This window comes from Myotis daubentonii, chromosome 21, assembly GCF_963259705.1.
Source record: "Myotis daubentonii chromosome 21, mMyoDau2.1, whole genome shotgun sequence".
Classification (NCBI taxonomy): Eukaryota; Metazoa; Chordata; class Mammalia; order Chiroptera; family Vespertilionidae; genus Myotis; species Myotis daubentonii.
In genome coordinates this window covers 4,406,755-4,431,525 of record NC_081860.1, presented here as the reverse complement: position 1 = coordinate 4,431,525, position 24,771 = coordinate 4,406,755, and the positions used below count along the sequence as shown (strand labels likewise).

At 42.3% G+C, this 24,771-nt stretch overlaps 1 protein-coding gene across 1 annotated transcript; it reads left to right on the top strand.

Annotated features, from left to right (window-relative positions):
- Positions 1-714: 714 nt before the first annotated feature.
- On the top strand, positions 715-4,647 carry LOC132223016 (ankyrin repeat domain-containing protein 26-like). Its single transcript, XM_059678412.1, has 2 exons — positions 715-1,133; positions 3,655-4,647. The coding sequence occupies exons 1-2, from the start codon at positions 921-923 to the stop codon at positions 4,645-4,647; spliced, it is 1,206 nt and encodes a 401-aa protein (XP_059534395.1). The 5' UTR covers positions 715-920.
- The last annotated feature ends 20,124 nt before the right edge of the window (positions 4,648-24,771 follow it).

The following is a 24,771-nucleotide window of genomic DNA, read 5'->3' as shown; positions in this document are numbered from 1 at the left end:
TGGTGGACACAGAGGTTATCCATCTTGGCTATTGTGAATAAGGCTGCAGTGAACATGGGAGTGCAGCTATCTCTTTGAGGCGGTGATGAAAAATGTATGACTACTCTCTAAATGTTTGTTAAATCCATTGGTCTAATGTTTGGTTCAAGGTTAACATTTCCATCTCTTCACACTGAGCCTTTAAGTGTCTTTAAGGATGAATTGAGCCCTGGCCTGTGTGGCTCATTTGGTTGCAGCACCATCCCTTACACCAAAAGTTTATTGGTTTGATTCCCAGTCAAGGCATATACCTAGGTTGTGGGTTTGATCTCTGGTTTGGCTATGTATGGGAGGCGACCAATCAATGTTCTCTCTCACATTGATGTTTGTCTGTCAGTCTGTCTGTCTGTCTGCCTCTTTTTCCATTCCCCTCTTGCTAAGACCACTGGGCATAATCTCAGGTGAAGATTTAAAAAATTAAGAAAATGAATGAATTGAGTCTCTTGTAGGCAGCATATAGTTAGGTCTTATTCTAATCCGTGAAGATATTCTCTACTTTTTGTCTTTTTATTGAATTTATTGAGGTGTCTCTAGTTAACAAAGTTACACAGGTTTCAGGTGCACATTCTACAACACATCATCTGTACACTGCATTCTGTGTTCACCACCCAAAGTTATCCTATGCCATTTGATTGGAGAATTCAATCTACATACAAAGTAATTATTGGCATGTAATGACTCACTAATGCTATCTAGTTGTTTTGTGGCTGTTTTGTATTTTCATTGTTCCAGTCTTCCTCTCCTGCCGCCTTCTTTTGTGAATTGAAAATTTTCCATAGTGTGCTTTGATTCCTGCTCTTTATCTTTTGTGAATCTGCTGAAGATTTTTGCTTTGTGGTTACCATGAGATTTATATAAGACATCTTATAACAGTTTATCTTATGTGGATCACATCATTGGTTATATTTAACTGCAGATTTATCTTAAGAAAAGAAAAAGAGAAGAGACAAAAAGGTGATCTGTTATGTGAAAAATATAGGGTGCAGTTAAGAAAGAAAGAAGAGCACTCTATTAAAGAAGTTGAAATGAACCCACCACTTGAAACCACGATTAGAGCAAAAGACTTCACACTGGCGATTATAAGAGACAATGAGGTAAATTTATCTTTGGGGAAAATCTCTTATTTCTAACAGTACTTCATCAATAGCTATAGCCTGTCATTTAATGTATATTATTAATTTTAAAAAAAACAAAAAATATTCTCATTCAAAATGTGAACTGTAACCTTTATGATTTCAATTATTATTAACTTATTACTGTCCTTGGCATCTAATAGATGCTCTGTGAATGTTTTCTAAATGAAGAAATAGAAAATAAATTGAGCTTACCCATTAACATAAATGTTAATTCTGACTCTTAATAAATGTTAACATACAAGCTAAGTTGTCTTGAGACGGTGATGGAACTAGTCAAATGTTCATAAAGAAATTTTCTTTCAGTATACTGTATTTTTGCTCTATGACAAATGTAGCTATCACTTAAAATTTTAGTTTTTCATGGAAAGGAAATATCCTTGTGCTTTAAAAGGCTACGTCCTTTTCACAGTTTATTTAAGGTACTGCTCTTAAGCTTTGGAATTTTTTTTAATGAAATGAGACTGAAAACTAAATGAAATGTGACCCTGTCAGTGGTCGGCAAACTCATTAGTCAACAGAGACAGATATCAACAGTACAACAATTGAAATTTCTTTTGAGAGCCAAACTTTTTAAACTTAAACTATATAGGTAGGTACATTGTTATTAACTTAATTAGGGTACTCCTAAGGCTTAGGAAGAGCCACACTGAAGGGGCCAAAGAGCCGCATGTGGCTCACGAGTCGCAGTTTGCCGAGCACGGCCTAGGTTGTAGAAGAGCAAAATTACACTCAGAGGCGACCTTCTGGAGAACAGAACGCCAGCATATTACAAGATGGAATTCTGACCAAATAATTTGCAAAACAAAGGTGACAGAAATAGTTCATAAGAGCCCTGACCGGTTTGGCTCAGTGGATAGAGCTTGGGCCTGTGGACTGAAGGGTCCCAGGTTCAAATCTGGTCAAGGGCATGTACCTTGGTTTCTGGCATATCCCCAGTAGGGGGTGTGCAGGAAGCAGCTGACCGATGTTTCTCTCTCATCGATATTTCTAATTTTCTATCCCTCTCACTTCCTCTCTGAAAAAAAAAAACACAAAATAAAATATATTTTTTAAAAAGAAATAGCCTATAAAAAATGAACTCTGAGGTAGTTTATTTAGTCATTTTCAAATGTATGTATGTGTGAGGTTGTATATATTTAAAAATACAATACTGTACACATGGACACAAGAGGATTTAGAGAGAGAGAGAGAGAGAGAGAGAGAGAGAGAGAGAGAGAGGTGTGGCTTTTGGAGCCCATTGGATAAAATGATATTGTTAATTCAAATCCATTTGTCTCAACCAGTGGCATGCACAATGGCCTCATCCAAAGAGAAGGCTTTTAATATTTACCATAAGAATCAATGTGTTGTCCATGATCTCAAAGGTATTGCTACTAACAACAGATGTTCCAGATTTTGGTGGTGATTTCATTTCTTTGATATATTCATATAGAGGTTAGTTTTCACTTCCGGTGATGGTAAGGAGGAAAGTACAGCAGGTTCAGAGATCATAATTTAGATGTCATTCCTGTACTTTTGAGAAAATTAACAATTTGTTCTAAGTAGCATTCCATTTTAATAGAAGGGGCTTCTGAAGAGAATGCAGGCCATAATATATATTTAGTGATAATTTATTGGTAAGTAATTTATTCCTCGTAAAATAGATCAGTGTAACCACCCTCCCCATATCACAGTTAATACTCATTTAAACATCATGAACAAGAAATAAAGGTTATTGAAGCAACAAATAATCTCACAGTTTTCTAAAGAGAGCTCTGTAAATTTTATATTATTCACTGCCTGTTTTTTGAAAAATAGGCTTCTTTTGTGTTTCTGTATCTACACTAGAGGAGAACTATGGATTGGTGCCAGATCACAAATTGTAGAGTCTGAAAACCTGGGGGAAATCCTGAACTTGCTTATGTTTTTAACCCCTCCATTCCAGATTGTGAAAACTGAATGAGTTCATTGATGGATGTAGAAGTGCTCAGGAAAATGCTTGATTATCAGTTATTAGTAGAGATAGTTTTTTATAAATGACTATGAAAGTATTAGAAAAGTAGAATATCTATGGGATCATATTGGGAAAAAGAATTTTGGGACGTTTACTTTATCCTATTATACGCATGGTTAATACTCTTACTGTGGGGTATGTTCAGACTGTAATCTCAATTTGTAAGTGTAATTAGAATTATTAATCTTTTACTTAAATGCATTCTGGGCTTGTGGTGATTTAGAAAAACCCTTTCTAATTTTGAGACTCTTAAAATTCTGTTGTGTGTTTTTTCACTTAAAAATTCATCATATTACATTATATTTTTTAACTTTGGAGAATTTATGCTTACATAAAGTTAGAGGTTTGGATCCAAATCTATTTTTTCCAGTGAGATATCCACTTATTGCAACCATTTATTATAAGATAGGTTATTCTTTAATTTCAGAGGCTATCACGACATGTCATTTCAATGTTTTAGCTCACAGTCTCCTTTGTGTTCCTTAGGTTTCTGAGAGTTCTGAAAAAGAAAAATGTCGATTGGATGAAAAGCGCATGTTGTGGGATGAAATTGCCAAGCTAAGACTGGAAATGGACTCAGTAAAAAATCAGACCCTGGAAATGGGAAAAGGATATTTTGAGGACATTGCAATTGGCAGAGAAAAGAAGAACCATCCTCAAAAGACAATAACAGAAACAGTATCTCAACACAATGCACAGCTTGAAGTTCTGAGAGCTGAGCTTAGGATGCTAAAGCATAAACTGGAGATTGAACAACAAAACAGAGGAAGACTGGAAGCACAAGTTGAATCATACCGGTCTAGACTAGCTACAGCTGTACAGGACCATGAGCATTGTCAGGCATCCAAAAGAGAGCTACAACTTGCTTTCCAGAGAGCAAGAGATGAAAGTTTTTGTTTATGGGACAAAATGAATTTGGATATGTCTAACCTAAAACATAACAATGAGATTCTTTCTCAACGACTTTCTGAAGTGGAAAGTAAAAACAGTAGCTTAGAAATTGAGCTTCACCACCTAAGAGATGCTCTCAAAGAAAGGACATTGGTTTTAGAAGGTGTAGAAAGAGACCTCAGTCAAAAACAGTGTCAAAAGGAGGAAACTGAACACGTGTCTCTGAAGGAGCCAGGTGAAGTGGATAAAGACACTGGAAAGCAGGAATCCTTCATGGAGAGGCTATCCCACCTACAGAGTGAAATGATGTTGCTTCAACAGCAACTGGATCAGGATCACAACCAAGCTGACAGAGAAGAAAAGACGGTAATTAACACCCAAGATCAGATTCGGGATATCATAAAAATATTTGATCATAAAAATCAAAAGTATGTTCTTCAGCTGCATGGAATAATGATGGACTTACTCACCAAATGGCATGGTTTTAAAGAAACAATACATCAGTATGAAAATGATAATGCAGAAAGAAATGTAAGTATCCAGACACATAAGTATTTTTCAAATTTCCTAAGAGAAAATTCAGAGTAATATTTGATGATGGCTAAATGCTGAATCTAGTTGAATATTAAAAATGTAGAGACTATAGCCCTAGCTGGTTTGGCTCAGTGGATAGAGCATTGACCGAGGACTGAATGGTCCCAGGTTCAATTCTGCTCAAGGGCACATGCCCGGTTGCAGGCTCAGTCCCTAGTAGGAGTGCAGGGGACAGTCAATCAATAATTCTTTCTCATCTTTGATGATTCTATCTCCCTCTCCCTCTCCCTTCTTCTCTGAATTATACGTATATAAAATGTATAATTTATAAATGTGTTTGCTCTATCAGCTTCAAAGCAGACATTGTATCCAGTAGATGAACATTAGACCTGAAAGATGCTTTGTTTTGAGTAAAGACATTTGCTGCCCATGAAATTTTAAGAGGTTACATTATAGACTATTAATAGATATAGGTTTATATTAATAATTTGGTCTTACATTGATAGCATAATAATTTTAACCTTTCTGTCACCAAATTTAAAACCATTAGGAAGTAGATAAATGGAAATGCTCTACCTAAAATGAGTATTTTGAAATTAAGATTCAATTAAGTGGATTAATTTGACAGCTAAGTTCAGATTTCCAGATGAACTGAAATGTAGATGCTGTATCATATAGTACCTTTCCTTCAGTAGCATCTTATATATTTGAGTTGGTATAATGTCATTTTTATTCATGACAATTTGAATTAAATTTGGAAATATTTCAGTCTCAAGTAATATATTCATATGACCTCTCAACTCTTTTCAAGGCATCTACTTTTCGTTACATCATAATTTGGGACAAATATGATGAGTTTTTGCAAATCTATACTTGATTTAATCTTCCCCCTACTATTTATAATATTCTTTGAATACTTTTACAAATAATGTGCTTATGTTTCTCATTTTGAGGCCTAATTACTATCATTTGGGGATAAGTTTGTCCAAGACAGAGAGAATTGTAGCTCTCTGTGATTCATGAACTTGGCATTGGATCTCCATTTCAGATTAGTGAGGGGTGGCAGGGTTTATGTGTAGCAGGAAGAGAGGTGAAGGCCTGATTAGGAAAGAAAGACTTTCCTTCTAAGTTAGGAACCTATTGGGAGGATTTGAGCAGGGGATTGAATGTGTGAGGAGCTCTGAAGTTAATTGAAGACTCTGGTTAAAAAATAAATAAAAAGAGAAAATTTTCCATAATATCGAACTTACTACCACTTGATCCACCTAATGCCCATTTCTCTTTGAGATGTTAGTAGATTGTAAAGCTTTGAGATTTATGGGGGAGGGGGATTGAGAGTGGGACTGAATCAGCTGTCTGATGAGGCAGGAGGGTTAAATTTTCTGTGACTTTACCCTGATTAAGCAAACAGGAGCATGTCCATATGAGGAAAAGAAGGTGAATTGATATTTTTCCAGTCATAGATGATTGTCATAACATTATGATAATAATATATGACTCTAACAAGATATATATACCCAGGGGAGGACAAAAGTAGGTTTATAGTTGTTTGTATGGAGAACAATACAATAATTAGTCAATTAGTAACATAATTTAAAATTATCTGATTTATAAAATCAGTAACAGAAATATCTTCCTAGGCAACTGTGAGACAACTTCAACAAGAACTGGCTGATACCAAAAGAAAACTATCTACAACAGAGACTTTTCTGGAGATTGAATCACGTCATCATATGCATTTAGAAGATAAGAAACCAGATTTCAAGAACAAACTAGATCAAAGCAGAAGTCAAGTATGTATGAAATTTAACCTGTCATCAGTTAATCTATAGCTGGTTAAATAATATAAAGTGTTTTAGGGCACTACTTTTCATGGCAGCTTTCTTGTGTATTTCACTGTGGCTAATATATGTAAAGCCAATGTCCCTAATGACCAGACTGACCAAACGACCAGTCGCCGTGAGGTGGCATTGACCACTTCTTGGTCTCTCCCCACAGCCCACAAGAGGGGTCAGGCGGGACTGGGGACTGGTGAGCAGGCTGAACTGCTGACCTCTTGGCCTTCCTGCCCCACCACAACCCGAGGCTCCCATGGACCAGCGATGGTGAACAGGGGATCGGGGTGGGTGGCAGGAGGACCAGGCTGACTGTCAGGCCTTTGGGATCACCAGCTCATCCCAGGCTGCTTGGAGGCTCAGGCCTGGGGGAAAGAAGGAGCCAGCAAATTCATCTCCATGCACGTGCCTTCCTTATCTCTTGTTATCTCCTTCATTTTGAGGTCTATTTTGTCAGACACAGGTATTGCTACCCCAGCTTTATTTTTCTTTTCCATTTGCCTGGAAGATATTTTCCATTCCTTCACTTTCAGTCTGTGGGACTCCCTTGTTCTGAGGTGGGTCTCTTGTATACAGCATATATATGGGTCATGGATTGTCTCACCAGCTGTTTAACTCGCCAATTCCGAGTGGATGTTATTAGATTTAGTTGTCCCTTCTATCTGCTCCATGAGAAGGCGCAGGACACATCCACCTATTTGGCCGCCGTTTTGAAAACCAGCATTCTGTTCTCAATGTCCGTATCTGTGCCAGTTACTTATTGCTGCTTAATAAACCACCTCCAAACCTCGTGTCTTAAAGCAGCACTTACCTGGTGCACAAATCTGCAGTGAGGCCAGCTCATTTCATTTCCACTTGCCACCAGCTGGAATGACTTGAAGCTGGGAAGTGGAGTCATCTACAGCAGCGCTTCTCAACCTTCCTAATGCCGGGACCCTTTAATACAGTTCCTCATGTTGTGGTGACCCCCAGTCATAAAATTATTTTCATTGCTATGTCATCACTGTAATTTTGCTACTGTTTTGAATCGTAATATAAGTATCTGATATGCAGGATGTGTTTTCATTGTTACAAATTGAACATAAAGCATAGTGATTAATCACAAAAGCAGTATGTAATTATATATGTGCTTTCTAATGGTCTGAGGCAACCCTTGCGAAAGGGTCGTTCGACCCCCAAAGGGGTCACGACCCGCAGCTTGGCGATCCACAGGTTGAGAACTGCTGATCTAAAGGCTTGTTTGTTCACGGGTTGGTCAGGTGCAGTGGGCTTCTGGCTGGGACGCTCCCTGGGCAGTCTCAGCTGGACACCTGTATGAGGCCTGACCATGTGGCCGGGGCTGCTTCGTTTTTCACAACGTGGTGGCTGGGTTCCCAGAGTGAGCTTCCCTGGGGAGAGAGTCAGACGGCACCAGACACAGCCGTCACCATTATCACTGACCTGCCAGCAAGTTTGTTGTTGATGGTGATGATGTTGTTTTGTTTACTATGTTCCCTTATTTTGTGGGAAGTAACAAAGAATTTCAAGATAGCATTATTGAATTAAGCCTCCCACGCCCACTTTTTGGTTCTAAAAAAAATGTAGAGTTTATGTCGCTAAACTTTAACAGTAAGAGTTTTAATTTCTCCGTAATCCAGGGAATCATTTCTTCTTGGAATGCAATTCTAATTAGCACCAAATGTTTTTGGTTCAGTAAAAGACCTATGGCATTAGAATCCATATTTGTAAGAGTCATGAATTACTCTCATTTTGAAAGTCTTATCTTGGGAAGCATTTGATGACAGTTCTGAAAACCACAATATGATATCTCTAAAACTTTTTTAAAGATTGTGAAGAGGTAAGGTGGGGGAAGAGGTAAGAGACTTTCTACTAAGGGCCAACGGGTAGTCATTTTGTGGAGGAAAGACATGAAACAGTCATAGAAATGGAGCATAAAGTCAAGTGCAGATGTTGTGTGGCAAAGGCGGCACCAGTAAATGTATTTTTGTGAGTCCTGGTCATTTTAACTTTGGTTTTGATTCTGAGTAATTGAAGGTTCCACAATCCAAAACTCTACCACCATACAGATAACATGTTATTGCCATTGAATTCATTTCAAAATGTCATACTGGGGAACACACCTTCATAACCAAACTAGATCCTGTTCTTCATGCAGAATGATGATCTTATTGGAAAACTGCAACCGTCATCTTCAAACTGTATACGTCTGGATGAAGAAAAGACAGCTCAAGAGGAGTTATCGAGGGAAGCACTTGTAAAGGAATGTAAAGAACTAGAGGCTGAGGAAGAGAAGTGGAAACAAATGGCAAAAACGCTCAGAAGATATCAGGACAAGCATATGGCAGAAGACTTTGAAGTAGAAAAGTACACACCGAAGCTTGATGAAAGGATAACGGAAATAACAGACCAATTGACACAACTCGACTTATTTTTACAGGTTAATTTGTTGATTTAATGTGCTATAAATCACTTCACTGCAAAATACGTTTCTGATGAATACAGGGGTTTTGCCTTTCCTTTGCTTCCTTTAATGGCAATTTATTTTACAGATTTCTGGAAAAAAGGTGGCATTTGTTTTTCCTTTTTAGTATTTCAGTTTCCATCATTATTATCACCGAATTGATCTTTCTGAATGATTCTTAGCGGAGGATCATTTTATTTTTAAGACCAGTTGATGTTAAACAAGACTATTTGAAAGAAAAGGGGGCCCTGACCGGTTTGGCTCAGTGGATAGAGCGTTGCCCTGTGGGCTGTACGGTCCCGGGTTCGATTCCGGCCAAGGGCATGTACCTTGGTTGCGGGCACATCCCCAGTCGGGGGTATGCAAGAGGCAGCTGATCAATGTTTCTCTCTCATCAATGTTTCTAACTCTCTATCCCCTTCCCTTCCTCTCTGTGAAAAATCAGTAAAACATACTTTTTTTAAAAAAAAAAGAAAGGGGAATGTGATTTAAAAATTGTTCCATACTCTTGAGTTAAGTTATATCTTTCTACTTTAAAATTTTAAACTGATTCTATTATTCCTTGATTTATCAGTTTACATGAGTAGTCATAGAAGAATGATTAACCTTATAACTCAGATTTAATTCAGTGGACATTGATGATAAATATTTTAAATGTCAGATTTTTTTCACACTTAAGACTGACCTCTGAGGCATTGACTCAAAACTAAAGAAGACAATTGTAACTGTTCATGGTATACTTACTTTAAAAATGTATCCTTTTTGTTTGCTTTAGACACACAGAGCGTCTCAAAAAATCTCAGAGCCGTTAACATGTACTCATAATGCTTCAAATAGAAGTCATTTGGAACTCAGAAATCCGCTGTTGCAAACTTCTCAAGATGATAGCAGAAAGAGAGTCAGAAAAACACATGTGACTATACCAAGCAGTATTGGAACGCAGCAAATTATTGGAAAGGAAACGAACTTTGTAAGTCAAATGCAGAATCAGAGAAAATAAATTTAACTCAGTAATTAGCCTCTAAACTTAAAACATAATTACCATTGTGCCAGGTTCATGAGGTCAGTGGGGCGTGAAAGCTAACTAAATAGTATAACTTTGGCAAATGAACTTACCATTCAGATGTTCTTCCAGGACAGTTGCATCTCTCCTCCTTTTTTGGTTTTCCGTGCCTTTAATTTTTTCCCCTTAATATTTTCATACAGTTAACCTGATCTACCAGTCATTAAGCTGAATGTCTTGAAGCTCTAAAATTTAGCAATCCTATATAATAAAAGGCTCATATACAAATGGACCAAACGGTGGAAAGACTGGTCGCTATGATGCGTACTGACCAGCAGGGGGCACAAGCTCAATGCAGCAGCTGACCCCTGGTGGTCATTACGCACCCACAGGGGGAGCACTGCTCAGCCAGAAGCTGGGCTCATAGCTGGTGAGTGCAGTGGCAGTGGCAGGAGCCTCTCCCACCTCCACAGCAGTGCTAAGGATGTCCAACTGACAGCTCAGGCCAGAGATGGCGAACCTTTTGAGCTCGGTGTGTCAGCATTTTGAAAAACCCTAACTCTGGTGCTGTGTCACATATAGAAATTTTTTGATATTTGCAACCATAGTAAAACAAAGATTTATATTTTTGATATGTATTTTATATATTTAAATACCATTTAACAAAGAAAAATCAACCAAAGAAAAGGAGTTCGCATGTCACCTCTGACACGGGTGTCATAGGTTCGCCATCACTGGCTTAGGCTATCTGTCGGACATCCCCCGAGGGCTTCCAGACTACAAGAGGGCACAGGCCCAGCTGAGGGACCCCCACTCAGAGTGCATGAATTCCGTGCACCGGGCCTCTAGTACTATTATAAAATCGCTTGTCAGAATTCCCCTAAATAGAAACATTTAAGATAACCACTTAAACACAATGGGTTAAGTGACTCCAACACAATCAGGTACTTGGTAAATGTACTTTCTTGATTGTGACCTTTGTTATTATCACTAGAGGGCGCCGTTAGACAAACTGTCCTTTATAGTTTTCTACTCTATATAAAGACATACATGTTAAATAGGGAAAGATTAACGTAGGGGTGAGGGGCAGTAAATTGACAAAGTGGCTAAAAATAATGTGATCTGCAGGAGGAGGGTGTGGGGAAGACAGAAAGGGCAGATCCCACCTCCAACGCCTTGGTAACAATGCTATAAGCAATGGCCTCTGGAGCTGTTTTTGGTCATTTGACCTCCAGCCAGGCTATCTTGTTCTCCTTAGAGGTTGTTGCTCTAAATTATGCCTTAGTGTCAAATGATTAACATCTCCAAGGTAATGAGTGTATTGTACAAGGGTGGTGAAGGCAAATGCTTGGCAATGTCTTTGAGGGATTTTTAAAAAAATCTCTAAAGTGGCTACTAAGTATGTCCAAGGGCATCTTCAAGGATCTTGTACGTACCGCCCTTCCAGAGGCAGCAAGTATTACCCGATAAGCCTTCTGCATCGCTGACAGCCTCCTGACTTGGATTCCTTAGCTCGGACCCCCTCTCCCCACTCCCTAGAAACATAAGTACTTTTCAGAACAGTTTAGAACCTATACTTGAATCGAGTAGCTCTGCTCTGACACATTTTCATTGTAAAAATGCTATTTAATGGGAAATTTCATTTATTATTGTGGCTATTTAAAAAAATGCAAGTCATTGAGGGAAAAATAAAATACTAAGCATCTGCTGTTTACAATCCTCACAGGGCTCAGAAGCAGCCAGCAGAGGGCAGCACCGAAGTGCTCCTTCTTGCAGGAACCACAAAGCAGATGACTGAGTACTACTAATATGAGGCCGGACCTGGAGACACCTTGTGGTGGAAATCCTGATTATAGCTTTGCAGGCAATAGAAAACTTGGTGTTCCTACTCTGAGAATCTTCTTTTATGAATCAAATAAACTTGTAATACTAAACTGATTAATATTTGTCTTTAAGTGAAAATTTCTGCCATCTTCTTACATAGAGAACATTCTTAATTGCTACTTTCCTTATAGCATTTTTATTTCAGTTTTTGTAAAATGTTTTGCTGAGCAGCTGTACATTTTCTAAACAGTGAAATGAAGGAAATATTTGAATTTTTATTTTATATATTTGCATTTTTAAGTGAAGTTCACTTATGTCTACATCTTGCCAGCCCTTGAATGACTGATGACTAAGATGGCAATGTCAGGCCATCTTGACATAGCAACTAGCTTTTGTTGCGTATCAGTTATTAATATATCCATTCATTATCTCATTCATTAAGCTTTTTAGTTCCATAATTCGTTTGGATCATTTTGTAGTTTTCATCTCTTTGGTAAGGTCCTTCTTTTGTTCATAAATTTTATTCCTGAGCTCATTGAACTGCCTTCTTGTATCTCGTTGAGTGTCTTCATGACTGCTGTTTTGCTTTCTCTCTCCTTTATATCACAGTCACCCATTATTTTGAGTTCCATTCTGGAGAATATAGTCATTGTCTTCCTGTGTAATTGTTACCCTGGTGGTCCATGCTGCTTGATGGGTTGTTCCTCTGCTGACACATTTGAAGTGGTGAGCACTTTTCTTATTTAGGAACATTTTCCTTTCCACAATTCAGCAGGTTGATAATTTGAGGTCTTTCTTTAGCTGTCCAGTAGGTGGCATGATAGCGCAGTTTTTGTTTTCTCTTGCCTGTACTACTTAAGCTTGGGGAGGGGCACTTCTCCTCACTTGCTCAGTAAAGCATTGGCACAAGGTTGCCACTGAATTAATTAGATGGAGTCAGAGCCTAATCATTCACCAAGTCCTGATTCTGGTTATGCCATGGGGATTGTTTCCATCTCTTCTGGGCAGGACAGGATTCTGATTTCCCAAGTACATTTAGCCAATGTAGAGTCATTTGTTGTTCTTCAATTCATTTATTTGCTGTTTTGTGTTGTTTTCTTCTTTTCTTCTTCTCCTGGTGATCTGGGGATAACCATTTAGCCACTGGGTGCAAAAAGAACAAAGGGAAGAACAAAGACAAGTGTCCGGCAGCCCGCCCGGCTGTGTTGAAATGCTTTCAGTCCTCATCTTACTTGAATATCCCACCCCCTTCAAAATAGGTTCTCCCTTTTCCCGATACTGGAGATTTCCTTCCTTTTTTTAAAAAAATATATTTTATTAAATTTTTACAGAGAGGAAGGGAGAGGGACAGAGAGTTAGAAACATCAATGTGAGAGAAACATCGATCAGCTGCCTCCCGCAGACTCCCTACTGGGGATATGCCCGAGACCAAGGTACATGCCCTTGACCGGAATAGAATCTGGGACCCTTGAGTCCCCAGGCTGACGCTCTATCCACTGTGCCAAACCGGTTAGGGCAGATTCCTTTCCTTTTACCAGTTCGACCACCAAATACCCTCCCTCATTTATGAAAACCCCAAAAAAAGAAAACACAAAAAATGAAAAATACATAAACCATAAGAAAGAAAAACCCTAAAGACCACCAATGACCCGTACTGAAAGGCCAGAGAACCCACAGTGGCCCCCTCCTCCTGACCCCGAAGCAGAATCAGAGCCATCAAACTACCAACACGCCTTCTGAAGACAACGGCCTCCTCTCCTGTTGGCCTGCTGTGCCCGAGCGGCTGCAGAAGGAGGAAAGGGTTCCGTGCTGCTTCCATTTGTTCTGTTAGTGACAACGCTGTGCCCGCCCTAAGGGTCACACCCCCATATGCGAAACCCCTGTCCGAACCTCCAGCCACTGGTATCTTTTGAACAAATCCACTTTGGCCTGGGGATGCTCACAGTGCAATGACAAACCGCCTTTCCAGTGGCAGACACTGTGTGAGCATGCCCCTTAGGACACGTGTCAGCTACTTCACCTCCATTAAAGCATGTGTGTGCATATGCATGTGCGTGTGCATGTGCAGGTGAGCAGATACACACATGCACTCTCTCAGGGCTGGGCCCTTGTGGTCTGGCAACTCGACTCCCTCTCCCAGATGCCTAGTGGTCCCAGGAGAAGCCCAGATCCGCCAAACCACAAAGACCTGGAGGCCCTGGGTGGACCCTGGAGTCAGGCTCACTGTTAACCCAGATCCTTGCCAAGCCAGGCCTGGGCCCCACGTCCTTCAGGCCAGGGCTGCCTTCCTGAGGTGGCTTTAGGCTTTGCCTCTCTCCAGCTGGCTCCTGGGGCCAGTTTTCTATAAACACTGCGTCTGCCCGGCCTGGGTGATGGGGCAGTGAAAAGCCCTGCCCTCTCCCTCCCAGCAAGTGTCCACAGTGTGCAGAGGGGAACATGTGCAAGAGGCAGTGCAGCCTGATTTGCAAAGTGGCTGCAGTGCCCCAGCGTCCCCCATTGAGGATGACACTTTTATTTATTATTTCTGAGTGACTTCCAAGGGTAAGAACCAAATGTAACATATTACAAACATGTGTTCACACTTGTGAAATATATGTGCTTGGAGTGCCCCCCAAATATATATAGTACAGGGTGTCCCCCCAAATGTAAACACAATTTAACAGCTGATAACTCAATTTTCACTCCATTTCAGGGTTAACAGATTTGACGTAATGGGTGAAGCCAGACTAAACTTTGAACAAAGATGTACCCTCTGGAATTTCTTTTGGGGACACATAAAGGATGAGGTGTCTGGCGCAGAAAGGGCCACAGTCCAGGCATCGGGGCTGCTGTTGACAGAAGATGTGAACAGACAGAACGCAGTGATTCTTGGTGTTTGCGATTCCGTTGCTTCCGCAGCCGCAGCGCCTGGACCAGAACTAAGGCAAGCGAAGGAGGCGCAAACAACAAGAATCGTTCCTTCGGTTTGGTGTTTGTACGTATCTCTTTCCATAGCTGCCCTGGATTCCTCAACTTTATCTTTTCTGTATCCCCATAAAAAGCCTAGTGGAGAAATTTTCTTCATTCAAAGCTTAGTTTGGCTTCACCCATTTTTTCGAATCAGTTAAACTTGAAAAGGGGTGAAAATTCAGTGAGTTATCAGCTGTTAAAGTGTGTGCACATTTTTTTTGGAATTCTACTTTCTGTTCCATTGTGAGTCATTCTTTCCCACCGGAGTCTTACCTGTGTGTACATTGGAGGGGGGGGGGTGCCCTATATTTATGTTCAAAAGGCAGTCATTCTTGTCCTTCAGGAGTTGATTTATTATTTCTTTTCAGTGTGTGCACATTTTTTGGACCACCCTATGTTTACATCCCATAGGGAGTCATTCATTTTATCAGGAGTCTGACCTCTGTACACCATTCTTGGGGACACTCCATGTTTATATTCCAAAGGGAGTCATTCATGTTTTTCGGGAGTCTGATCTCTGTATACCTTTGTTGGGGGGACACTCTATGAATGTTCTATAGGGAGTCATTTGTTTGCATTGGGAGTCTCACCTGCTGCTGTGTGTACTTGGCCGGGTTCATGACACATATTTTTTCCGATTGCTTACTAACGGTGCTCATTGTGGGATGTACTAAACCTGGTGATTTGGGTTCTATAAGGATTTTCTCCATTTGAGCTAAAGTACTGAGAAAGAAATGTTAACATGGTCCATTTTCTGAGTGCTTTGAATTTTGTATTAAGTAGTCATTGATTCTGGAACACAAGGACGGGTTTGTAATAAAATGAGATGTAGAATTGAGTCCTAGTTTTCCTCACCGCTCGTCACTGTCAGTGCTGTTGGGGCGTTGGGTCTCCGGGGTCCCTGCTCAGCCCCCCAGTCTTCTCAGCCCCTGGAATCCACCAGCTCCCTTTGCCAGGAGGAGAGCATGGGAAAGCGAGGTTTCCTGTTTACCGTGCAACAGCGTTTATTTTACGCTCCTATTAGTTGAATCCCATTTTTATAGGAGATTTATATCACAACAGGAGGTCAGCGTAAAGTGATCCATTGGATTTTTCCAAGGCCATTCAACCAGGAAGTGTCAGGAGAAGGAGGGAGGGAGGAAGGCAGGTAGAGAACCCCTCCAGACCTAATCTAATGGTGTTCTGTCCAGCTGCCACCTGCATGTCCCCTTCCTTCCTCACCAAACCTCTCCTGTAAGTTGCCTCCTGTCACTTCCTTTCCTATTCTGATCCCTGAGGTCCTGCATCTGTGGGAGCTGCCTTCCCCAATGCTTTGAGCCAAACTGAGCAGTAGCACCTGCAGGCTTCCTCCCCTGCGCCTTTGACTTTTGCAGGATCTGACACTGGCCAGTCACCGCTTGCAGCTCTCAGCCTCTGTCCCATGATTCTCTCTCCTCTGGGACAGGTCTTCAGTGCTCACACTTGCCATTTTCTCTGTCACTCACTCATTCCTTCCACAAACACTCATTTAAAGGGTCCTGTGTGCTCTCTCCCGTGTTCCACCATGGAGGCAGCCCTCCCCCTCCCCCTCTGCAGGGCTGACACACCTGGTCCCCTAGCACTGACTGCTCACGGCATCGATAAATTTGTTTCCAGTTTAGAGCACATTTCATTTGACATCATTTTAAATCTCATCATGCCTCCTACAAATGAAGCATGTTAAGTTTATAGGATAGATTTTACAAGAGGAATTGACTGAGGTAGTTATGAAAAAAATTAACAGCTTTAGGTGTGATTTCTTTTCATTTTTGTACCTTTGTTAGGGGCAGGAATATAATATTGGGGTCTAGCTATAATAATAAGAAGTATTAATCTGGCTCTGTTAACTGTGATTGTTATATTCTGATTAGAGAAAGCACATTCTAATCTGTTTGAGAGTTGTACGCCTTGGGGCATGGGAGCTAACATGGGCATGCAGCCATCCTCCTTTCCCCAGAACAGCCTAAATTAACAACCTGGTTGCCTTTAAGCTGGTCCCTGAGGCACCCGCCCCTTACGAACCCCCAACCCGCATTGCCTGTAACCTGTAACCACTGTACCTTGCCTACTTCCCCTTGCGTGTAATTTCTACTTTCCCATCGAGTCTGTATCATTCTACCCAAGAGAAGAAGCTGGCTTATGGGGAGTGTAGGGCAGATGTTTGTGGATGACCTGCTGCTCTCCCATCCTGCCCACATTAATGGAATAAACGCCATATATGAGTCAACCCAGTCTCTGCTACATTCGTTCAAGTATTAACCAGCAGCCTGGGCCCATTTGCTTGTCTGGTTTCACTTTAAGTAATTTTATAGCAGTTAGTGAAGCTACGTAATTAACATAAATGATAATCAATAGTCCCCCATCATAAGTCCAAAGATTTCATCAACTTAAAACAACTTAGATTTATTTTAAATTAAGAATGAATTTTGCATTAACAACAAGTAAAATCATTACTAGTTTAGAAATAATTAAAACACTATTAGCTCATTTATTTATGGCCTAAATGTTTTTCTACAATTAAATCTTTATTGTTCAGATTATTACTGTTGTTCCCCTCCCCCCCCAATAGCTCCCCTCCACCCGTTCCCACCCCACCCCCTGCCCTTACCCCCGCCACCCACTGTACTCATCCATAGGTGTACAATTTTGTCCAGTCTCTTCCCACACCCCCACACCCCATTTGCCCCTGAGAGTAGTCAGTCCACTCCCTTTCTATGCCCCTGATTCTATTATGTTCACCAGTTTATTCTGTTCATCAGATTATTTATTCACTTGATTTTTAGATTCCCTTGTTGATAGATGTGTATTTGTTGTTCATAATTTGTATCTTTACCTTTTTTTCTTCTTCCTCTTCTTAAAGAATACCTTTCAGCATTTCACATAATACTGGTTTGGTGGTGATCAACTCCTTTAGCTTTTTCTTACCTGTGTAGCTCTTTATCTGACCTTCAGTTATGAATGATAGATTTGATGGGTAAAGTAATCTAGGTTGTAGGTTCTCGCTATTCATTACTTTGAATATTTCTTGCCACTCCCTTCTGGCCTGCATAGTTTCTGTTGAGAAATCAGCTGACAGTCATATGGGTACGCCCTTGTAGGTAACTGATTGTTTTTCTCTTGCTGCTTTTAAGATTCTCTCTTTGTATTTTGCCCTTGACATTTTAATTATGATGTGTCTTGGTGTGGTCCTCTTTCGATTCCTTTTGCTTTGGGTTCTGTGCCCTTCCTGGACTTGGAAGTTTAATTCTTTCACCAGGTAGGGGAAGTTTTCTGTCATTATTTCTTCAAATAGGATTTCAATATCTTGCTCTCTCTCTTCTTCTGGCACCTCCATAATTTGGATGTTGGTACACTTGAAGTTGTCCTAGAGGCTCCTTACACTGTCTTCATATTTTTGGATTCTTTTTTCTCTTTGTTTTTCTGGGTGGGTGATTTTTGCTTCTTTGTATTTCAAATCTTTGACTTGATTCTTGCGATCCTCTAGTCTGCTGTTGGAACTCTGCATAATATCCTTTATTTCAGTCAGTGTATGCTTAAATTCTAGTTGGTCCTTTTTCATAACCTCGAGGGTCTCACTAAATTTATCAGCAGTCTCACTAGATTTCTTGAGGGTCTCACTAAATTTATTGGTGGTTTCCAGAAAGTTCTTGAAAAACCTTAGAGTCGGTGAACTTAGAGTTGGTGAGAGCAGAGTCGGTGAGTGCAGAGCCTCTTCATGTGGTTTTGAACTCTATATCCAGTAGTTTGCTGTCCTCCATTTCTGTCATTTGTGACTTGTTTCTTTGTCTCCGCATTTTGTATGCTTCCCTGTGTTGATAGAGTAGCTTTTTGTGTTAGGGGTCCTATAGGGCCCAGTGGCTCAGCCTCCCCAATTACCTGAGGTGGACACTCTTGGTGCACCCCTTTGTGGGCTTTGTGCACAGTCTTATTGTAGTTAAGTCTTGATTGTTGTAGGTATCACTGGGAGGAATTGACCTCCAGGCCAATTGGCTGTGAGAATCAGCTGTGTCTGCAGTGGGAGAACTTCTGAGCTGGAGACACTCTTCTGGGACAAGACTTGCTTCAGTGGGGCTTTGGTGCTCACTGAGTTTGCCCCCTGAGTGTGTCCCTTATGGATCTGAGGAGTTGTAGTTGTAATCTGGATGGTCCCACTGTGACCCTGGGTACACTGGCTCTTGGATCTCTAAGGTGGTGCTAATTCAGCCTCTTCCTGAGGCTACCCAGCAGGAGCTATGGAGAGATCCCTCCCCTTTGTTTGGGGTTTGGAGGTGCCCAGATGAGGCACAGTTGTGAAGCAATGCAAGCTCCTCTGGGGCCTTGGACCTTCTTTTGGAAGTTCTGGGTCTCTCTGATTCAGCTGCAGTTTGTTAGGTAATATTCAGGTTGCAAAGGGCCAGGCCTTTCATATGCAAAGCCTCTGTGCAGAGCTTGGGTGTGGCGGAGTCTCAGGGGATCAACGGGGCAGAGCAAGCAGCTATGGCTGTCCCCAGTCCTACCGTAAGAGGCCCGCATCTCAGTGTCCCTTTAATCACTGCAAGCACCTCTGAGAGAAGCCACCCTCGAGTTCTGCCTGATGCCAGACAGTCCAGTTTCTCCCCGTATGAGTCTGGGTCCCCAGAGACTCACCTGGAACTGGAGTTCAGAGCAGTCCAGAGCTTGAGACTCCCTCCCAATTGAAAAAGACAACTGTGTCCTCAGCTGCCAGCCCTCTCCAGGTGTGCTGCTCCTCAGTTGCCAGCCCTTTCAGCATGTGCCTCTGTACATCTGCACTTTACTTCCGCACCTCCTCTGAGTCTCAGTGCTTTTCTCTTTCCTTCTAGTTATAGAATTTCCACTCAGCCAGCCTTCCTGTAGTTCTGGATGATGTCCATTTTGTCTTTTAGTTGTATTTTTGAAGTGGTTATGTGAGGCAGCAATTTCCAGTGTTTACCTATGCCACCATGTTGGATTCCCCAGCCAGCCTAAATGTTTAAATTCTGTTCAGAGGATTCCTGCATATTTGCTCTCTAAATGTCTTTCTTGCATGTGCTAATTTAAGACCCCTTGCACAGAAAGCTATGTACAATATCTTTTTGTTAAAATATTTTCCAGCCAGGCCGGTGTGGCTCAGTGATTGAGCTTCAAACTATGAACCAGGAAATCACTGTTCCATACCCATTCAGGGCACATGTCCAGGTTGGGGACTTGATCCCCATTAAGGGGCATGCAGGAGGCAGCCTATCAGTGATTCTCTGTCATCACTGATATTTATATATCTCCCTCCTTCTTTTCCCTCTGAACTTAATAAAAATACATATTTTAAAATTAAGTAAATAAAGTATTTTCCAAACATACAGCTTTACTTTGTTCATTTTTCTTATAAACTACACATTAGTGAATCATTTATGAAACTGTTTTTTAGGCACGTGGTTGGGAGCTGAGCTCTCTAGATAAGACTTCACAAAATAAAATGAATGTGTTGTTACCTAAAAGGGACAGATTGATTTCTATAATTCAGCTGATGGGAAAACAATAATTTTTAGAAATGTGGTAGACAAAGTTAGAATGAAGTAGTTAATTTCCATTTATAATCATGTAGGATGAAGATTATATATATATATATATATATATATATATATATATATATATATATATATATATATATATATATATGTATATATATATATCCTTTTTGTTTCTTTATATTTTATATGCCCAGATAGGTTTTAAGTTTCATAGGGAGAGTGCCCTAATATTTGTGTATTCCAAAGCAGTTAACATGGGGCATGAGCTGCTGGCAGAGCAGTTTAGAATGCGGCCCATAGGGCAGTTTGAAATGGGCGGCATGGAAACTGTGGAATGTGTGGCGCAGAGTCGGTGGACGTGGAGTTGGTGGTGTGGAGTCGGTTGAGTGCAGAGTCAGTGTGTGAAGAGTCGGTGTGTGAAGAGTCGGTGGACATAGAGTCGGTGGACGTAGAGTCGGTGGACGTAGATTCTGTGAACTTAGAGTCGGTGAGAGCAGAGTTGGTGAGTGCAGAGCCTCTTCATGTGTAAGAAGGGACTGTCCCTGCCTCCCACTCAGGGTTGTTGTGAAGAGTGAATGAGGCAAGGACAGAGGGCGCCTAGTGCAGGGCTGGGGATGGGCAGGGACACGGTGCCCAGGTGAATCCAGAGACTGTGAGCAAACCCTCCGGCTGCCAGGCCTTGATCAAAACTATGTCCACTGGTGGGAGGTCCATAGCTTCCCTTCTACCAAGAATCTTGGGTTCTGGCCCCTTCGGGGAAAATGAACAGGAGATGGAAAGGCAGCAGTTACCGCCCGCTCCCAGTCGTTAGAAACCTGAGTGGGGCCAGCCTTGGAAAACTGCCACCGAGAGAAGGGGTCACATCCCCTGTATGCATGTTCCCACAGTGTGAAGGCATTCAGGAGAGACTCAGACCCCAAGCCACCCAGTGCTTCTGGGAGGGCTCCAGGGGTGGGAGCAGAGATGAGGGGAAAGAGCCAAATGGCTCCCCCATGTGTGCTGGGCACTGGGACAGCAGTAAGTCCAGCAGGCTCCTCCCGTTAGTGGACCTGCGAGGGACCAGCCATGGAGTCCCACACCCAGCATGTGCCTGACACCCAGAGGCCCATAGTATTATTTGTTGTGTCTGAGCCCTCATTTCCAGCAAACTGCCGAGAGCTGTTGGCTTTCCAAGAGGACATGTGGAAACTGTTCAGATAGGAACTGTGTGTTGAATAAAAGCTTGCCCGAATAGCTATTTATTTCCAGCCCCAGATCAGTGGAGTGACAGTGGAATCGAGAGGCCTAGACTCAGCACTTAAACCCTGGACAGACACTTAGCCCCACCCCTTCCTTGTTAAGGAAATGGGCTCAACGAAGTCTCACGGCTATCAGTAGCTGTACATGTCAGACCCTCTTGCACCACATGTACAACAGATCGGGGCACTGTTAGGATTATGTGGTGCCCTTCTCTGACTTTCTGATATTGGTTTGTTGCTTTTGCTGACATATTGACCTGCTGATTGTGAAGAGTTTCTTATTAATCTCAGTGGCTTGACTGGATTGGGCAACAGTTAAGGTCTTCAAAACAGACAGGGCCTGCCTGGCCAGGGCTGATGCCCAGGTTGGAGGAACCTTACCCAGGGGTTGCCTGTAAGAGGCAGCCTATCAGTGATTCTCTCTCATCATTGATGTTCCTATCTCTCCCTCTCCCTCTCTGTTATAAATATGAATATATATATATATATATATATATATATGTATGTATATATATTTATTTATTTAAAAATATATTTTATTTATATATATATACATATTTTTAAAAAAATATATTTTATTTATTTATAAAATGGGTTTGTGTGTATGTGTGTGTGTGTGTGTGTGTGTGTGTGTGTGTGTGTGTGTTTAAAAAAAACCTCAAAACCAGATAGGACCTGACTGCTGTGTTGCTTTTCTGAAAGGATGGCTGTATGTGGGTGACTATTCCAAAAAGGGTCTCTACTAGTGTTTAGCATGTGGGTTGAGCTGTGATTTGGGAGTCCCTACGACCTTTCCAAGACATGTTAAACCTGTAAGGAGCTGCAGACCTGCCCATCATCATATTCCTTGCCTTAAAGCCCAGTGCTGTAGGCCCCTTTGTTCAGACACCACTGAGAGACATTGGGTGTCTTCATCACCTAAGGCCACTGGGTCAGCATGTCTGTTAGTGGCTGTAGGTCTCCCAGCTGGGCCCTGTGTTGGAGTCACTTCTGTGCAGCTGTGTTTTTGGAAGTGGGAAGGTGCATGGAGGCCCTTCATTCTGGGGGAATGAGGATAGATGCAGGCAGGTGGGGCTGTCCAGAGGGTACCCCGGGGTACATCCTCACCCCACCCCTCTTCCTGCACTAGGATCGTGGACATATCCCCCAGTGGTTCCTTGAGGAGCTGTTGGGGGACAGCATGGCCTTCGAGGCTGAACAGGTCCAGAGGATGAACCAGCACACCCACCTGAGCTGGGAGATGGAGCAGCTGTCAGAAGGTAGGTAGCAGCCCCTGGTGCCTGGGAGCCAGCCTGGATGTGGCTTCCTCATCCAGGGAGCTGGGCCCTTGCATCTGAAACTCATGTGTCAGCTCATCCTCACCCCAAGGGAATAACATTTTATTTAAAAGCCATTTGGAACTGTTTCATTGCAATTCTCCCCAAGGAGAACACGAAAGGTCTGGCAGCCTTGAGGTGAGGACGTGAACTACAAAGTAACAGATTTCTCAGCTCCCATGTGGACAGTCCCAGGAGCTTCCAGATGGCAGCACGCTGGCATGCAGAGGATGTCGTAGATCTGTCCATGGGGGATTGAAAGCTCTGGATGGCAGGAGCCTTCCCCAGTGGTTACTAACCCCCAGTATACCTGACCCTGGGCATGATTTCCTCCATTTATTTAATAATTGGACAGATGGGTGCAGTCTGTACTCTTCCCCCTCTGGGCAGGGGCTACTACATGTTTGCTTCTCAGGGGAGCCAGGCCTCTTCCCCTCCGCTGTGTTTGCCCCCTCACAGCCCCGGAGGAGGTGTGGGGTTGGCCAGGGGAAGGTGGGGGGCAGGCAGTGCACCCCGCAAACAAGTAGCCAGTTCCTGTGCTCAACAATATCACATGTGCACCTGAGGGTGCAGGTGAAGGTGTGCTTAGACTCTGCAGATCTCAGGAGGGCCTTGAGCTAGTTGGGGGTGGGAGAGGTGCTGCTTTTCCAATATTGACCAACATTCCTAAGCATCATGGAGAGGCTGTTGAAAGAACCCGGATATTCCTTCTCTTCAAGGGTTCTGATCAGTTCCAAACCTAAAATCAGTTCATTGAGCTGTGAATCTGTGTGAGAAGCCAGTTTGGTGTTGTTTTTTTTCCCAGTGGTTTGTTTTCTCGGCACTCCAGGGACCAAGTGTGGGCAAAACAGGGATCCCTGCTCTGGGACTTCAGGTTCCTGGGGAGGACCACTGATCCCCGGTGGAAGGCAGGATTGGGGCCCGATGGCAGAGACCTCTCAGACCTCATGTTTCTGTTAGAGACCAGGGCGGCTAGTGGGTTGGGAAGCCTCCCTGATTCAGGCCCTCTGTGTAGTTTGTGAGCCCTTTCAGGTCAGTGCCCTTGACTACTTCTTGGTGTTCACACTTCTGCTCCTTAGTCCCAGTGGGGACTAACTCCAGTATAACCGACATTCATAAACAAAGCGTGAATGTACTTTTGTGTGGATGGTGTGGTGGCTTCTTGAGTCAGAAAGGCCTGGCTTCAAGTCCTGGCTCCTTCGCCTGTTAGCCAGGTGGCCTCTTTTGAACCTCAGTTTTCTTATCGGCAAAATGGGGGTAATGAAGCTGCCTCACAGGATTGCTATGTGTATCTCCTGAGAGGAGATAGTGAAGCCTTACGCTGTGCCTGGCCCCAGGGCACCAACAAAGATGGCTGTCCTCAGCGCTCTTGTTGAATTAAAAGATCCCCATTGCTCTGGTTCTTGGAGTTCTCCTGAACGCAGCACCCAGTAGAGAACCATCGTTTTCCCCCCCAATAAACTGCTGTGTCATCATAAGAGCCTCTGAGGGGCTGGCCTTTAGGGGTTGGTCATTAGCTCCACTGCTGCACTTGGAGATTCTTCACAATCACTTCCCAGGAGCCCAGAGCCATGGGGTGAGGCACTGAGTGAGGCAGGAGGTGGCAGAGTGAGTTTTAGGACAGTGGAGATGCATCTAATGCCACAAAACCATACACTGAAAAATAGTTAAAATGGTGAACCCAGTGTTATATATATATTTCACCCCAATCTTCATAACATGTATTTTTTATAGATTTCAGAGAGGAAGGGAGAAGGAAAGAGAGATAGAAACATCAAAGATGAAAGAGAATCATTGATTGGCTGTCTCCTGCATGCCCCATACAAAGCATGGAGCCTACAACCTGGGCATATGCCCTGACCTGAAATTGAACCATGACTTCATGGTTCATAGGTTGGCACTCTACCACTGAGCCATGCTGACTGGGCTCACCCTGATTCATAAAACTGTTATTTTTAAAGCCAATGCTACAAAGGTCCCATTGAATGAGCACAGGTTGTGACTTAGTGGAGCCTTTGGCTGTTAGTGTC

Coding starts and splice junctions, on each gene's coding strand:
- LOC132223016 (XM_059678412.1), top strand. CDS start 921: ATGTGGATCACATCATTGGTTATATTTAACTGCAGATTTATCTTAAGA. Junction 1,134..3,654: donor CGATTATAAGAGACAATGAG/GTAAATTTATCT, acceptor TGTGTTCCTTAG/GTTTCTGAGAGTTCTGAAAA.